General features: G+C 37.0%; 1 protein-coding gene across 2 annotated transcripts; it reads left to right on the forward strand.

Moving 5' to 3' along the window:
* The first annotated feature begins 212 nt into the window (after nucleotides 1–212).
* Nucleotides 213–15571, forward strand: cept1a (choline/ethanolamine phosphotransferase 1a). 2 transcript variants are annotated; one of them, XM_048211466.1, is made up of 10 exons: nucleotides 213–746; nucleotides 862–968; nucleotides 5258–5622; nucleotides 7132–7279; nucleotides 9493–9634; nucleotides 10149–10233; nucleotides 10773–10904; nucleotides 11209–11367; nucleotides 11711–11836; nucleotides 13736–15571. In XM_048211466.1, the coding sequence occupies exons 3-10, from the start codon at nucleotides 5272–5274 to the stop codon at nucleotides 13871–13873; spliced, it is 1281 nt and encodes a 426-aa protein (XP_048067423.1). In that variant the 5' UTR covers nucleotides 213–746; nucleotides 862–968; nucleotides 5258–5271; the 3' UTR covers nucleotides 13874–15571. The 2 variants fall into 2 exon arrangements, with proteins under 2 accessions (XP_048067423.1, XP_048067422.1); XM_048211465.1 differs by having other exon boundaries at nucleotides 217–746; nucleotides 5207–5622.
* Nucleotides 15572–18388: the final 2817 nt, after the last annotated feature.

The following is an 18388-nucleotide window of genomic DNA, read 5'->3' on the forward strand; positions in this document are numbered from 1 at the left end:
AAGTTCGCGGCTCCATTGTTGCAGTAAACTTGCACAACATTCTTGAATTAATCATTTACAGATACACGCCGGTCTGTTATTGCAGGGACATCGACATTACGTTTTCACGCCCCTAAACATGAATCACGAACTGTGATTGGTTCTGTTATATGTCAGTCAAACGTCCTCTTGGGCGGTCCTTAGCCAATGAAAGCTGCGATAGAGTCTGAAGGTCTGGCAGAGAGTAAAATTGGGGTAGATAATTGTTTATTTGGGGCAAATAAGGCAGTATATAGAACAATAAGGGCAGTATAAGAACAATAAAAGCTCTAAACCAAACATTTCACTTTTTTTTGAACACGTTGCTGACATTTATAAGAAACTTTACCGACTCTTTTATTATTTCTGTACTAATTAATGCGTGTTCATTATTATTAAACATTTCAATAATCCGAATTAAAAATGAGCACATCTTATTAATGTAAAAATGAATGTAATTTAAATTATATATTTTACTTTTATTTTGTAATTACTACTTCCGGAAGGCGTTCTTCACGCCTCTGCATCCCATCCACGCCGTTTGCGCCGCCGTCGGTTAACGATCCTTCACCAAAGTGTCTCCTCCGTTGATGTGAACGTTTGTTCGTCTTGGCATTTCCTCATCTAAATTATTTATAATTTATTTAAGAATTCAACTTTTGGCATCACACGGGCATCTCCAGTGTAATGCTGCGAGGAGAGAAGACATCTTCACCACGTAAACAAAGGTACTGTTGTTCACAGCCGAACTTTATTAATCACGCTTCCTCTAAAAATGTGTTTAATATAATTACGTATAAAAACGTATTTCATATTTATAATATTGCCTGACACGTTTGACAGATCGCCATCAAGCTGACGACGTCACTCATATTGTTATCAAGCTGACGTCATCATCCAGCAGAAATATTTTAATGGGCTGTTACAGATCTCATAAATACAGTCATCTGGTGAGTACTTCCTAAATCATGACTAAGATTACTGCCACAGTGCAAGGGTTTGGTTTTATTAGATCCTAATGCATCATTTCTCTTATCTCTCTGTCCTGTAACTGCCCTCTTTCTTCAGTATCAGGTGTATTTTGGGATGGCATGTATTGTTGAGCACAGCCTAATTTTAGTAATCACACTGCCTCTAAAATGTGTTTACTGTATAATTATTTATATATCACATTTATAATATTGCTTGATATAAAATGTATGTAAAATTTGATAAGGTCTGTGGAGATCCTATTAAATTATGTTATCTTTGTTTTAAGGCTGTGAGGTAATCTCAATATAAATGTTGACAAAATACTTTTTTAGCTTAATATTTTAACAGGCCTCAAAATAAAGTACAAAAAGCATGGTAAATAACTATAATTAAACATTAATTGTGTGTGTGTGTATATATATATATATATATATATATATATATATATATATATATATATATATATATATATATATACAAACCCGATTCCAAAAAAGTTGGGACACTGTACAAATTGTGAATAAAAAAGGAATGCAATAATGTACAAATCTCATAAACTTATATTTTGTTCACAATAGAATATAGATAATATATCAGATGTTGAAAGTGAGACATTTTGAAATGTCATGCCAAATATTGGCTCATTTTGGATTTCATGAGAGCTACACATTCCAAAAAAGTTGGGACAGGTAGCAATAAGAGGCCGGAAAAGTTAAATGTACATATAAGGAACAGCTGGAGGACCAATTTGCAACTTATTAGGTCAATTGGCAACATGATTGGGTATAAAAAGAGCCTCTCAGAGTGGCAATGTCTCTCAGAAGTCAAGATGGGCAGAGGATCACCAATTCCCCCAATGCTGTGGCGAAAAATTGTGGAGCAATATCAGAAAGGAGTTTCTCAGAGAAAAATTGCAAAGAGTTTGAAGTTATCATCATCTACAGTGCATAATATCATCCAAAGATTCAGAGAATCTGGAACAATCTCTGTGCGTAAGGGTCAAGGCCGGAAAACCATACTGGATGCCCGTGATCTTCGGGCCCTTAGACGGCACTGCATCACATACAGGAATGCTACTGTAATGAAAATCACAACATGGGCTCAGGAATACTTCCAGAAAACATTGTCGGTGAACACAATCCACCGTGCCATTCGCCGTTGCCGGCTAAAACTCTATAGGTCAAAAAAGAAGCCATATCTAAACATGATCCAGAAGCGCAGGCGTTTTCTCGGGGCCAAGGATCATTTAAAATGAACTGTGGCAAAGTGGAAAACTGTTCTGTGGTCAGACAAATCAAAATTTGAAGTTCTTTTTGGAAAACTGGGACGCCATGTCATCCGCACTAAAGAGGACAAGGACAACCCAAGTTGTTATCAGCGCTCAGTTCAGAAGCCTGCATCTCTGATGGTATGGGGTTGCATGAGTGCGTGTGGCATGGGCAGTTTACACATCTGGAAAGGCACCATCAATGCTGAAAGGTATATCCAAGTTCTAGAACAACATATGCTCCCATCCAGACGTCATCTCTTTCAGGGAAGACCTTGTATTTTCCAACATGACAATGCCAGACCACATACTGCATCAATTACAACATCATGGCTGCGGGAAGATGCGACAAAGAAAACCTAAGACAGTTGAGCAACTAGAAGCCTGTATTAGACAAGAATGGGACAACATTCCTATTCCTAAACTTGAGCAACTTGTCTCCTCAGTCCCCAGACGTTTGCAGACTGTTATAAAAAGAAGAGGGGATGCCACACAGTGGTAAACATGGCCTTGTCCCAACTTTTTTGAGATGTGTTGATGCCATGAAATTTAAAATCAACTAATTTTTCCATTAAAATGATACATTTTCTCAGTTTAAACATTTGATATGTCATCTATGTTGTATTCTAAATAAGATATTGAAATTTGAAACCTCCACATCATATATATAAAACGTATCAGGACAAAATCATCTGGTCCTTGGCTGGTCTTAAAATTAGGTAAATACAACCTCAGATAAACAACAACACATGACATATCACACTGTGTCATTATTTATTTAACAAAAACTAGGTCAAAATGGAGAAGCCATGTGTGACAAAGTAAGTACAGCCTTACTGCTTCCATAGGAATTAAGAGGGTAAGTAACAGTCAGGCACTGCTAATCAAATCTCATTGATTAATTGATCATCAGCAATCGTGACCAACTCTATAAAAGCAGAAGTTTTGGCAGTTTGCTTGTCTGGGGCATTCAGGTGTGTGTTGACACAATGTCAAGGAGGAAAGACATCAGCAGTGATCTTAGAGAAGCAATTGTTGCTGCCCATCAATCTAGGAAGGCTTACAAGGCCATTTCCAAGCAATCTGAAGTCCATCATTCCACATTGAGGAAGATTATTCACTAGTGGACAACATTCAAGACAGTTGCCAGGAGTGGACGTCCCAGCAAATTCACCCCAAGGTCAGACCGTGCAATGCTCAGAGAAACTGCAATAAAACCAAAAACTACATCTCAGACTCTACAGGCCTCAGTTAACATGTTAAATGTTAAAATGAAAGTGAAGAAGTGTGAAAGTGAAAGTAACATGTCATGGCCAAGTATGGTAACCCATACTCTAAAATTTTCCTCTGCATTTAACCTGTCCAGTGCACACACATTAGGAGTAGTGAGTAGTTAACACGTTCGTTTTTTTGAATTGTGGGGACATTCCATAGGCGTAATGGTTTTTATACTGTACAAACTATTTACTATCCACTTCATTACCCCTAAACCTAACCACCACAGGAAACTGTGCACACTTTTACTTTCTCACAAAAACTCATTCTGTATGATTTATTAGCCTTTTGAAAAGTGGGGACATGGCGTAATGTCCTCATAAGTCACCTCTTTTTGTAATACCTATGTCATACCCATGTCATTATACACATTTGTGTCCTGATATTTCACAAAAATGCGTGCACACACACACACCCCTCTGGAGCAGTGGGCAGCCATTTTGCTGTGGCACCTGAGGAGCAATTGGGGGTTAAGTATCTTGCTCAAGGGCACCTCAAGTCATTTCCTTCCGGTATTGAAAATCAAAACCACAGCCTTTGGGTTACCAGTCTGACTCTCTAACCGTTAGGCCACAACTGCCATGGTTAGAGAGTTCAAGGCCATACAATTAGGAAAAAGACTGGACAAGTATGGCTTGTTTGGAAAGGTTGCCAGGAGAAAGCCTCTTCTCTCTAAAAAGAACATGGCAGCATGGTTTAGGTTTGCAATATTGCATCTAAACAAGACTTCTGGAACGGCGTCCTTTGGACAGATGAGACCAAAGTAGAGATGTTTGGCCATAATGTACTATGCCACATTTGGTGAAAACCAAACATAGTACATCAGCACAAACACCTCATAGCACTGTCAAGCACGGTGATGGAGGGGTGATGGGCTTGTTTTGCAGCCACAGGACCTGGGCACCTCGCAGTCATTGAGTCGACCATGAACTCCTCCAAAGTATTTTAGAGTCAAATGTGAGGCGATCTGTCCGACGGCTAAAGCTTGGCCGAAATTGGGCCATGCAACAGGACAATGATCCCAAGAACAACAGCAAATCTAGAACAGAATGGCTAAAAAGAAAAGAATCAAGATGTTGCAATAGGCCATTCAAAGTCCAGACCTCAACCTGATTGAAATGCTGTGGCGGGACCTTGAGAGAGCTGTGCATAAACAAAGAGTGGGCCAAAATTCATCCACAGTGATCTGAGAGACTGATAAAAGACATACAGAAAACGATTACTTCAAGTTATCGCTGCTAAAGGTGGTTCTACATGCTATTGAATTTTGTTAAATAAATAATGACACAGTGTAATGTCATGTGTTGTTGTTCATCCGAGGTTGTATTTACCTAATTTTAAGACCAGCTAAAGACTAGATGATTTTTTTATTGTGCCATCTAATATGTAAAACCATTTTACATTTTTCACTATATATATATATATATATATATATATATATATATATATATATATATATATATATATTCTCTGTTGTCCCTGAGCAATACGTTTAACTTTAGATTATTCCAGATCTTAGTTTAACTTGCTCTTTCTGGAAATCATTTACTAAATAGCAGTTAACTATTACACCACCGCACAAAAACATTTTGTTAATTATAAATTCCTGTTTTCCATTAGTAGTCAGAGTTGTTCCATAATAATTTCTGCATGCTAATGGTTGTGTTCCCATAGATCTAATCCCATAATCTCATTGTGGATTCGGCACTCACCACACACACACAGATCCCCAGAAAAACATGAGCTCACACAAGAGACCTGTCCGGGCTCGGCCAGATTCTGACACCAGTTCCTCCGTGGCCCGTGACCCGACCGCGGCAGCTGCAGAAGAGGGCTCCAGTCTCCTGACCAAACTGATGGAGCTTCCCGTATCCCGTCTGTCCCGGCAGCAGCTGAAAAGGCTGGAGGATCATCAGTACAGCAGTGAGGGACGCTCCCTCATGGAGCCCTTCATGCAGGGATACTGGTGTTGGCTGGTGAGCAAAGTGCCTCTCTGGATGGCTCCGAACCTCATCACTATAGTGGGACTCGCTACCAATATTGTCAGCACTCTGATACTGGCATACTACTGCCCTACTGCCACCGAACAGGTATGCATATGCTTTACTTAAATGATCACTGTTTCACTATATTCCATTATTGGTTTAAATGGATTGACTACAAATCAACTCATTAATTTTATTTTCACCTACTAACAGTGGTATAATGCAGGATATCGTCATATAATTCAGTTTAAAGGAGTTTAGCAGAATTCTTGGCAGATGTTTTAATTATTATTAATACATTTAATATAAGTTTTAATCTAATTATCAATATTTAGCAGCAGTTGCAGTGGTCACCATTGGGTCTTAGTCGTATTCGTTCATTTTAATATCAGTTTTAATGCAATTATAAATATGTAGTAGCTGTTACGGAAGTCACCAGTAGCACCAGTAGTTGCTAGTTTTAATATCAGTTTATTCTAATTCAAAATAAGTAGTAATTTGCAGTGGTCATTATCAGGACTTTTTTATTTTTTAAATCAGATCTAATTATGAATATTTAGTAGCTGTTGCAGTGGTCACCATTTAGGACATGTTTTTTTTATTTATTATTTTTATATCAGTTCAGTTCAATTATGAATATTTAGTAGCTTTTACAGTAGTTAGCTTAAAAATTTGGACTTTTTCTTTGATTTGAATCTGTTTTATTGTATTTATGGATATTTAACAAACAGCTAGTGCAGTGGTCACTATTAGGGAATTTTTTGTTGTTGATTGATTTGTTGTTGATTTAGTCTAATAATTATGAATAATTATTCATAATTAAAAAAAATTGTCTTTTTGTTTATTTTTATATATTAGTTCAGTCCACTTATGAATATGTAGTAGCTATTACAGTAGTCACCATAAGAATATGGTCTTTTTAGCTTGTTTAGATCGATTTTAATCTTATTGTGATTGTTTAGTAGCTATTACAGTGGTTACCATTAGGACATGACCTTTTTGATGATTTATAATCAGTTTTATTTAATTACAGATATTTAACTTCTGTTGCAGTGGTCACCCTTAGCACACCGTCTTATTTTTTGTCCTTTTATGTTTTAGTTTCATTAGAAATATTAAATTGTTGTAGGGGTCACCATTAGGACATGAACTATTGAAATAATCACCATTAGGATGTGGTCTTTTTATATCAGTTTTAGTGTAATTATGAATATTTAGTAGTGATTGCAGTAAAGTCTTGGCTTTACTTCTTACCCTGCCTCACATGTAGTCTATGAAGTCCATAATTTAGTATATTCTGAGCTCTACTGAGGAGATAATACCTGTGGTCTGTTTAAACAGTGCAATAAGATCCTGTGTATTGTCAAACAGCTTGTTCTGTCAGCTGTAACAGTCTTATGGAAAACAACCAGATTACTAAAGTCTGCAATATGACACTCTCTCTCCACGTACCATTAGTATTTATTAGAGATAAAAGAACAACTTTATGCACACCATTTTGGCACTAAGTATGAAGTTGTATCTTGTACATTGGCTCACAATGCTCACATTGAAAAACATCCAAGTGGATAGAAACTTAAGCCATTTTTATTTAAATTTAGCTGTCTTTTTCAGGCACCAACGTGGGCATACTTAGCCTGTGCTTTGGGTCTGTTTATCTACCAATCATTGGATGCCATAGATGGGAAACAGGCACGACGAACCAATAGCAGCACACCACTTGGCGAGCTGTTTGATCATGGCTGTGACTCCCTTTCTACAGGTCTGCTCATGTTTGTGTATACAAATACAGTCAGATTCTATTATAATTATATTATAAGATATTTCTTGGCAATACTAACATCTAGACTTTTTATTATTTTTTTTTAAATATTGTGGAAAAATAATTTTGCAGATTCTTTTCCATCAAACAGTTTTAATAGATCTAATTCAATTTTATTCACATTTATTTGAATAGTGCACATATCATTAAAAAAAAGCTTTACAGAAAATGTAATCTGTAATCAGAGGTGACACTGTCAAAGTAGTGTCCATATGGTAGAAATGTACAGTTCTAAGATAATACAAATCATGCAGTTAGCTAATATCATGTATACATTTGAAGGGTTAGTTCAGCCAAAAATGAAAACTCTGTGATCATTTACTCACCCTCATGTTGTTCCTAACCCATAAGACTTTTGTTCATCTTCAGAACACAAATGAAGATATTTTTAATAAAATCTGAGCCAGTTCTGTACTCTCCGTTGACAGCTACGCAACTACCACTTTGACGCTTCAAAAAGTTCATAAAGAGATTGTAAAATTAATCCATATGAATTGAGCAGTTTAGTCCAAATTTTCTGAAGAGACTCGATTGTTTTATATGATGAACAGATTGAATTTAGGCTTTTATTCACATATAAACATTGATCAGCGAACATAAACAGAAGCTGAACTGAACCTGCTTGATGCGCGAGAACAAACCTCTTACAGAAGCTCAAATGTACTGTATAACATGAGAATGAACCTCATTGGTTCTCGCATGTCAAGCAAGCATTCTTGAGCTTCTGTTTACCACAACTGATGTGTGAGTTGATGAATGTTTATATGCAGGGTGCGATTTGTGAAAAAAACAGAGTGGGGGATGTTTTGAAAAAAAATTTTTTTTAAATTTGTTAAAAACCACAGTAGAGCTATATACTATTTTTGGCAGCTGTTACAGAAACATTTTTACAAAAAAATCTTATGATTTAACCTAGAGATTTGAAGTATTAGCTTAGATACTTGCACCACTACAATGACGATAATAATTCTTAATTTCTGATAGAAATGCAAAATCAATCGGTAGTTATTAATAGAATAATGAGACACAAACCTTTACATTCAATCATGTTTGGTCCCATTTATTTTTGATCACAGTGCATACACATATAAACTTTAAGTCCAAAAGTGTGCACATTTGGAGAAATACGCATTACCTCAGATTTCATTAGATTGAATATAAGCTGTGCCGTACGCAGGGTTTTATAATTACTTAGGTCAGAAAATGTTGTTTGCTAGGGGGGTACGGGGGCATGCTCCGCTGAGAAAATTTAGATTTCCCTGGTGTACATATGAGCATTTTTAAGACATTTTAAGGCCAACAAATTGGATAACAATTTAAAACCATGTCAACAAATAAATGCATGCACAGTTTTGAGGCAGCTTTAATCGCATGTTTGGTAATTTCATGACTTAACTTACAACAGAACAATGATGGTCATTGCTCATAGTTTCTTTTGCACTTTATTTAAACTAAAATAAAGTAATTATGCAGCGTGCGCCGGCGCGTTTTGCGCATGCAGTTCTTGAGTGCATGCCACGAGCACAGTGTAACGGCTGATTGGACAGTCACCCGGGGGGGATAAAAATAATTCAGCAGAGGCAGGGATACATAGACCAGAAGGGGGGAAATCCCCCCGTCCCCCCCTACAAATCGCACCCTGTTTATATGTGAAAAAAAGCCTAAATTAAATCTGTTCATCATATAAAGCAATCGAGTCTCTTCAGAAAATTTGGACTAGACCCCAATTCATATGGATTAGTTTCACGATCTCTTAATGAACTTTTTGAAGCGTCAAAGTGGTAGTTGCGTAGCTGTCAATGGAGAGACAGAATGCTGTCAGATTTCATCAAAAATATCTTAATTTGTGTTCCGAAGATGTCAGGTGTGTAATGATGACAGAATTTATAATTTCTGGGTTAAACCCAAACTAGTTGGTTAAACTAACCCTTTCAGTAGAAACAACGAGTACATTAAGGCAATAATTGCATGGATCTAATATACACAGCTTTGTTTTCCATCTCAATAATTCTGTTATACAATGTTAAAGGAAGTTTTTGGTCATTGGCAAGATTTCTGTGCATCCCTAAATAGATGGGCATGTGTACATGCAAACAAAATATATATGTCTTACTGAAGCCTTTATTGTTGTTTTCTGTCTTTCTCTGATGCAGTGTTTGTGATCCTGGGCACATGTATAGCAGTTCAGATGGGTACTCAACCTGACTGGATGTTTTTCTGTTGTTTTGTGGGCATGTTCATGTTTTATTGTGCCCACTGGCAGACGTACGTTTCTGGAACGCTGCGCTTTGGCATGTGAGTGAAAACTCTCCTTTTAATCCTAGTTCATGGCTCCTGTACTTCACATTCAGACACAGTACACAAAGATTTAGATTAGGGAGCACTGTTCACTGTTAACTAGTTGCTTATTAGCATGCATATTACTAGCATATTGGCTGTTTATTTGTACTTAAAAGCACATATTAATGCCTTTTTCTGCATGACCATATCCTACATCTTTTAACTCTACCCCATACGTTAACATACAACAACTATCTTACTTATTACTATCAGTAAGCAGTAATTAGGAGTTTATCGAGGGGTAAACTCCTAGTTAATAGTGAAAATGTGTTCCCTAATCTAAAGAGTGTTACCCAATATTATATTCAAACGGTCTGGTCTACTCATGGGAAACCAGCAGTTTTCAGACAGCTGCGGTACTGTTGATAAAGCACTTCAGAAAGAAAGAAAAATGCTTGATCGGAATAAAATTATTACATAACTAACTTTATTTCTTCTTTTAATCACTCTTTGCTCTCTGCTTGTGCAGAATTGATGTGACTGAGGTACAAATCTTCATTATAATCATATACTTACTGGCTGCCATTGGAGGAACAGCTTTTTGGAAATCTGTGGTAATTTAAATCAATCTTAATTCTTTCATATTTTGATCACATGATTAGAGCAAATGCTCAAGGACAAATGTGCTAAATCTATATATCATGGTCAGGAAATCTCTAGCATGCTGCATGTGTTCAGTGAAATGCAGAATCCCTTACATTTTAAACATTTAAGGCCCGTTCACACAAAGAATGATAACTATAATGATATTGGCGTCCACACCAGCACTATAAGTGCAGTTTAGTTTTGTCGGCTGCCGCTTTAAATGCTCGAGCTCTTTAAAGTCTGGTGGATTCTGACAGTCTGTCAATGTTTTTATCATTCATCAGCTGGAAAAAATCGTTCTGAAAGTGATTCCAATGATATTGCTTCTCTCTTCTGTTATCGTTATAGTTGTGGTGGGAACTCTGCTATTTTTTTAATGATTTTTAGAACTATTATCTTGATTGTTTTCATTATAGTTATCGTCCTTGGTGTGAGCGGGCCTTCAGAGTGAAAAAGACTCATATATATAATGAAGCAGGAAATTAGAGATTTATTTTTAATCTTTCAGATCCCTGTGATAAATATCCAGGCTAAAATAATACCGGCCCTTTTCACTCTTCTGGGTGCCATTTTCTCCTGCACAAACTACTTCCGGGTTATTTTCACAGGCGGAATGGGCAAAAATGGATCCACTATTGCGGTGAGTTAAAGCTAAATTGTGTACAAAAAATGCAAAAGATGAAAATGAAAAATAACTGCATAATGACAAACACTGTCTATAATAATTTTCTGTTATTTAATTTTAATTCTGTTTAATTTTACAAGTAACCGGCTTTTTAAATTTAAATAAAATTTGATAATTATTTAAAAAAAAAAAAAAAATTAGCATGTATCAGGCATTTGATTTGTTTATTATAGAAACATAATGTACATTAAATTAAAAAAAAAAAATTTACTAAATGAAGTCTAAATTAGTGACACAACTGTTTTTCTTTTTTTATTAGGGAACAAGCGTTTTGTCTCCATCCTTTCATATAGGAGTGGTCATCACACTTGCTCTAATGATCTATAAGAAGTCATCTGTGCAGCTCTTTGAGAGACATCCCTGTCTGTACATCTTAGCGTTTGGGTGTGTTTCAGCCAAACTCACCAACAGACTGGTGGTAAGATCATGAATGACATCAGTATATTGTATTTATTTCAGCTTTGCTAAATAAGTAGTATAATAAATTGTTCCTAACACTTATGAATTCTACTGGCAGTTTATTGGTATACCTCTACTTGAACTTTTGGTCTTAGCTTGGTTTTTATAACTGGTAGGAAGAATTATGGCTTACATAAAATTGCAAGCATAAAATTGTAGTTAGTATGATTTTCTGCACATTTTAGCATAAATACTTGACGTTGTTGTCTGTAGTTCATATCTTTAAACATCTGTCAGACTCAAACCGCATTAGTATCAGTTAATCTAAATGTCACTAAAATCACATCTGTTTTGTTTTCCAGGTTGCTCATATGACGAAAAGTGAAATGCAGCGTAATGACCTGGCCTTCACCGGACCAGCGCTGCTGTTTCTGAATCAGTACTTCAACAGTTTCATTAATGAGTACTGTCTTCTGTGGGTCGCTCTGGTACGTTTTCCTTGCTCTTTTGAAATAAAGAGCTCAGTGTAGTATGTAGACATATTTTGATTTTCACATCGCAAAGCTACTTTTACGGTTTACTGAGACTAGTTATTAAAGGTCATTCAGAGACAGTCATGGTGTGGCGTCACAACTAAAGGCACATTAAAGACAACATGATATCAAAATTGATGCTTTTTCAGTTATTACCTTGCATGTAGTGTATAATATAGCTATTTGTGAATGTAAATGCTCTGAAACCCACAAACAAAGTCTACTTTTACCCGCCCTCAAACCCTAATTGTAACAGAGACTTGAAAGTGTTTGGTTCGTGAAGACGCTCCACAAAGCATATCCACTTTGGATGCACTTCCAAAGTATGAGGACTCGCGCTCTAATTGATACGGTAAAACTGACGCCACCATTACTGTTCGTATCTCTGGCCCTGTTTCCACCTGGTATTAAGATGCCTTTTGGTTGATCGGATCACAAGTAGACGAGGAAGACACATACCCGTTTTAATCCTTTCGACCACATTTGTCCTGATTTTTTCGAGGAGAGGGCCTATGGGTGGGTAAATGTATGGGTTTTTTCAGATCTTTCGTCTAATGGACAAAATAAGCTTGCGCAATTTACATATGAATGCACCGAAGATGACAGCAAAACATACGGGGAGCATCAGCTTTTGTTTCTGCTCTGATAGCCGAAAGACCAAACGCGGTGAGTGTGTGTTAGAAATCAGGAATGGTGAGAGAACATTTTGCTTGGTACGTTTTTTGTTTTCAAACCAAACTTGGGTCTTCAGCCGACAAAGTTTAAATCCCGTCTGGCTAGTACGCTTCCCATAATGTTTACGCGTTAAGTCAGTAGGCTGAGATTAGGCGGTCATTTGTGGCTGTTCCAATACATTTGACCTCATGAGTGTCTACACTATGAAAGCAGTCCGGTCAAATGCGTTTTCGACTTCCTCTGGAAGGCCCTGTTTTAACTTGGTATTAAGATGCATTTTGGTCGATCGGATCACAAGTGGACGACGCTAAAAACAGCTGTAAATAGGGTAAAAAATGAATTGAGCTTGTCCACTTTCGACCACTTCTAGAGGTAGTTGAAAACGCATTCTACCGGATTGCTTTCGTAGTGGAAACGCTCATGTGGTCGAATGTGTTCGAACAGCACAAAAGACGCCTACTGACCTAACGTGTCAACATTATGGGAAGTGTGCTAACTAGACGGGATTTAAACTTGGGCTAAAGACCCAAGTTTGATTTGAAGACAGAAAATGTACCAAGCACAATGTTCTCTCGCCATTCCTGATTTCTAACATGCACTCACTGTGTTCAGCCAGTCTTACAGCTATCAGAGCCGAAACGAATGCAGCCATTCTCTATATGTTTTTCTGTCGTCATGGGTGCGTTCATATGTAAATTGCGCGAGTTTATTTTGTCCATTAGACGAAAGATCTGACAAAACCCATACATTTACCCACCCATAGACCCTCCCCTCGAAGAAATCAGGACAGAAGTGGTTTAAAGTGACAGATTATAATACCAGGTGTAAACGGGAATGTGTCTACCTCGTCTACTCGTGATCCGATCGACCAAATCGCATCTTAATACCAGGTGGAAACAGGGCCTCTGTGTATCAAGCGCCAAGGAAGCCAGAGCTGAAATGCAAATATGGTAATTGCCGTTTCATTTCGGCACCCAACAGAAATCAGATATGTAAATATATAGTCAAACTATGGTATGAAAGTGTAGATCATGGCTCTTGCATGATCTTCACCTTTATTTAACCTCTAAAAGCATACCTCCTAAAAAGCTCAAACGATTTGCTGCTGTTAAATTTTTCATCTTGCAGTATCAAAAATGCATTTGACATACTTTAACTTTTTTCCCTTTCTGTTCGTAGGTGCTGTCAGCGTTTGATCTGGTGCGGTACTGCGTGAGTGTCTGTAACCAGATCGCCACACACTTAAACATCCGTGTCTTCAGCATCCAGCCACCATCTCCATCCAGAGTTCAGGCAGACAGCAAAAATCACCATTAACACCCGTTCCTCAAACATCTCCAGTAGGTCACGCACTTCAGTGAATGTAAAACACAACTCACAGAGACTGAGCCCAAATGGCTGCAGTTACAAACTTTGTTGTCGTAATGAAGAGAGAATATTTGAAGGACGAAAGGGAATATTAAAAAGAATAGACATCCTACTGTTATAACTCCATTCAGTTGTCAGTATTACAATGTTAGATGACCAGTTTTGTTTTGCCATAGTTTGCTTGCAAGTCAAAGAATAGAAGATCTGCTATGAATGTTCAAAGTTGTTTTATTTTTCAGTTTTTGTTTTGTTTTTGTTTTAGTTTTGTTTTTTTTGGCCAGCAGTGTTTAATTTATTCCGTTAACAACCAACGATCCATCTGAATGTAATTATCTAATTACAGAATGCTATAGGTATTAATTGTGAACTTTGCAGCCGTTCACTGCTAAATTAAACGAATTTAAACTTACACACCAGTACACATCACTGTTGCCAGTACAAAGCTGTGTTGTTTTCTGAGAGGAGCAGAGAGCTTTCAGAGAGGTAAGAGATAACATTATGACATGAAAAACAAGCCACAGGAGTTTCCATCTATATTGCAGAAACGTCAAGAAATTCACATTTACAAATCCTGTTCGTATAATGCTATTTCAGCCTCTCATCTGATGTCACTCGGTTAACTAATTTATACAGTATGTATTGTTTTTCTTTCTATGCATATGTTTCTTTGTGTTTGTAGTGTTTTGGAAAGAATTATTATTATTATTTAGGTATGCCCATGTCACTAAATGATAAAAACTGTATTACAAACAGTATTTTGATAGTGCCATGTTTTCCTAATAATAACTGGGGCCAAGACAGACGTCTAGAATGGTTATGAGTTACACTGTACATATATGAACCCTTAATAATAGATTATTAAAACTTAAAAAATTGTGTTTGTGGTCTAAATACTTTAGTAACTATGATAACCTGTGCTCATTTATTTTTTGTGCCTTTTATTTGCCACTGTCGTTATACTCCTATGCACAGTAAAAGTTGGACTCAGCGATTTTTATATTTTTTAGCCTCCCGTGTAAATCATATTTTGTTTGTAAGTAAATTGTTCATAGCATCAAACTCAACAAAGATGCAATTTCATATTCCTGATTGTTTCTCATACCAAAATCAGTCATTATATATATATTTTTTTTACCTTCATGCCAATTTGTTTCAGAGGAAACTGGATTTTTGACATATTTCTATTGCTAAACAATGGATTTTAACCCTGCAGTTGTGTTTCGGGTGCTTCCAAGGGTAGAATATGAACCGAGTGGCCAAGCTCCATGTATATTTCTCAAAACACATTATAGTTTTGCATCTACCTCTGAGCAGTTGCTTGTATTTTAGTCTTTTGGTGCGAGACTTTTATTTGGTAATGTTTTAATCCTGTTGTGAATGTTATTTAAGTGGGTTTCTGTGTATTTGTGTTCCTCCTTTTTTTTTTTTTTAAAAAACATCATCCGTTCACCAGGGTCGCCCTGAGGTCAACCACAGCTGCAATACACACATAGATGAAGAAAGTGATGTCTGTCAGTGCAACCACATTTACATACATGTATTATTTGTACTTTGACCAGGATTTTGTTGTTTTGTTGATTTACAGCAAATACCTTACTTTTTAATAGACTAATGGTCATGAAATAAACATTGTTATATTTATGTTAACAGATGTCTTGATCACTGCTTTAGTTGGTTAGTATAGTGCTTATACTAGCAAAAACGTACCATGTTTTTGGACATGTGTCATAGTAGTACTGTGGTATTTGAAGTACCATGCAATTTTTTTTATTTTTTTGGGGGGGGAGCATCATAGTAGATAAATGAATGGTACAACATTAAAAATCATATAAAAATAAAAGCAGCTAGTGTGGGGGCTGTAGTGATATGACAAGTACTGTATTTTTAACATAGCAAGATATTTTAATATGCTTAGTACAGATTTAAGGCACGTTCACAACAAGAACGATAACTATAATGTTAATAATAAAGACAGTTCTAAATATAAAACAGTAACATAGTTCACACCACAACTACCACAATGACGGCAGAGAGAAACTATATCTTTGCAATCGCTTTAAGAATATTTTCATTTAAAGCGGCAGACGACGTAGCAGCAGCGTACGCTTATTATATAAACAGAACAATACCGTCTGCTGGTGTGAACGCTAACAGTTATCATTATAGTTATCTTTATAGTTGTCGTTCTTTGTGTGAATGGGCCTTTATTCTAAATAACCAGTAAATATTCACTTTATTTAGTCATACATGTATTTGGAATTTCATAACCACTTTGGTTCATTATTAAACTCTACCTGTGTATTACTCTGCTTTTTGTAGATGAACAGTGTGTATCTTTCAGCTACGATTCATACAGTATTTCACAAATGAATCATCCGCATTGTGGAGCAGTTAATGTAGGCCTTAGTTTCCACACCCAAGCCCTATGGCAAGCTGTTTTAGCTTAAAATGTTCCCAGCGTTACTTGTAGTAATTGCATTTTTACAAGTAAGAATTCAATTCTTACTAGTAACAATTATAATTAGTGAGCTCTGCAACAGGGTTGCCAGATTTTCACAACAAAACCTGCCCAATCGCATTTCATGGGGGGTCCTACAGTAAATATTTGGCGGGGTTCCCCTGGTACAATTTGCATTCCAGGGGCTAAATATCATGTTATTTGGGGTCGCTTCAACACACGGGCATGAAAAATAACCCACGGCAACAGTGTAAAAGTAGCCCAATTCCGTGGGAAAACAGCGGACCTGGCAACACTGCTCTGCAATTGCATTTTTTTCTAGTAAGTATTGAATTAGAGAACTCTCTAATTGTTGTTGTTAGTGATAATTGAATTAGAGAGCTCTCTAATTGTAATTCTTTCTAGTAACAATTGAATTGTAGATCTCTGTAATTAAAAATGAATGGAAGTCAATGGAGACATGACTAATAATAATTCATTTGTAGAGCTCTCTAATTGGAATTGTTACTAGTAAGAACTGAATTAGAGAGCTCTGTAATTGTAATTCTTGCTAGTAATTGAATTGTAGAGCTCTAATTGAATTCTTATGCCTCGTACCCCGGGGGCGATTATCGCACGCACTTATCGCCAACGTTTTTCGAGACTATTTTCGTGTTCATACCCAAGCGATTTTCACTGGCGATGCACCGAGTGAACGTGCAAATTCACTCCCTGACAGTAATATAAAATGGCATATATGGCATATACATGACATCTGCCCTGCCAACAACGCTGTACTGTGCGTTCAAACCACCACCGGCAGGAGGGACAAAGTAAATGACAAGTTGTGGCAACCAATGGGAATCCTCTCGAGCCGTCCAAGATGCGCCACTCTCGCCGGAGCTCGCTGCCGGCTCACATTAAAAAATTAATGACTTCCTGTCACTTTGACGCTCTCGCCAGTGGCGGTGTGAACGCACGGTTAGTATCAATGTGTGCTCGGCAAGACTGGTTTGTGCTTGAGCACCACCAAGTGGTGTTTTACTGTAACTTCAGCAGCTCCAGGCATGTGAACAAAAGCGGCAATCTCATTGGTCGGCCAGTTTTTAACGCGGTGCGTCAAACTAAAAAACGAACCCAAAGTTTAAAGTTTTTTTTTAAAGGTGCCCTAGAACTTTTTTTTAAAAGATGTAATATAAGTCTAAGGTGTCCCCTGAATGTGTCTGTGAAGTTTCAGCTCAAAATACCCCATAGATTTTTTTTTTATTAATTTTTTTTAACTGCCTATTTTGGGGCATAATTAGAAACGAGCCGATTTCAGGTTGCGGTCCCTTTAAATGCTCGCGCTCTCCGCCCCCTCCAGAGCTCTCGACTCTATCACAGCATAAACAAAGTTTACACAGCTAATATAACCCTCAAAATGGATCTTTACAAAGTGTTCATCGTGCATACTGAATGCATGCGTCGGATTATGTGAGTATTGTATTTATTTGGGTGTTTACATTTGATATTGAATAAGTTTGAGGCTGTGATCCGTGGCTAACGGCTAACATTACACACTGTTGGAGAGATTTATAAAGAATGAAGTTGTGTTTATGAATTATACAGACTGCAGGTGTTTAAAAATGAAAATGGCGACGGCTCTGGTCTCCGTGAATACAGTAAGAAACGATGGTAACTTTAACCACATTTAACAGTACATTAGCAACATGCTAACGAAACATTTAGAAAGACAATTCACAAATATCACTAAAAATATCATGTTATCATGGATCATGTCAGTTATTATTGCTCCATCTGCCATTTTTCGCTGTTTTCCTTGCTTGCTTACCTAGTCTGATTATTCAGCAGTGCACATCCAGACGTTCTGCCCTTGTGTAATACTAACTCCCCTTGTGTAATGCCTCAATCATGGGCTGGCATATGCAAATATTGGGGGCTTACACCCCGACTGTTACGTAACAGTCGGTGTTATGTTGAGATTCGCCTGTTTTTCGGAGGTCTTTTAAACAAATGAGATTTATATA

The sequence above is a fragment of the Megalobrama amblycephala genome, linkage group LG12 (assembly GCF_018812025.1).
Source record: "Megalobrama amblycephala isolate DHTTF-2021 linkage group LG12, ASM1881202v1, whole genome shotgun sequence".
Classification (NCBI taxonomy): domain Eukaryota; kingdom Metazoa; phylum Chordata; class Actinopteri; order Cypriniformes; family Xenocyprididae; genus Megalobrama; species Megalobrama amblycephala.

Excerpts from the sequence above, each read along its gene's own strand:
- cept1a (XM_048211466.1), top strand. The coding sequence starts at position 5,272 with ATGAGCTCACACAAGAGACCTGTCCGGGCTCGGCCAGATTCTGACACC. Across the intron at positions 5,623-7,131 it reads GCCCTACTGCCACCGAACAG|GCACCAACGTGGGCATACTT; the intron begins GTATGCATATGC and ends TGTCTTTTTCAG. Across the intron at positions 10,234-10,772 it reads CAGCTTTTTGGAAATCTGTG|ATCCCTGTGATAAATATCCA; the intron begins GTAATTTAAATC and ends TTAATCTTTCAG.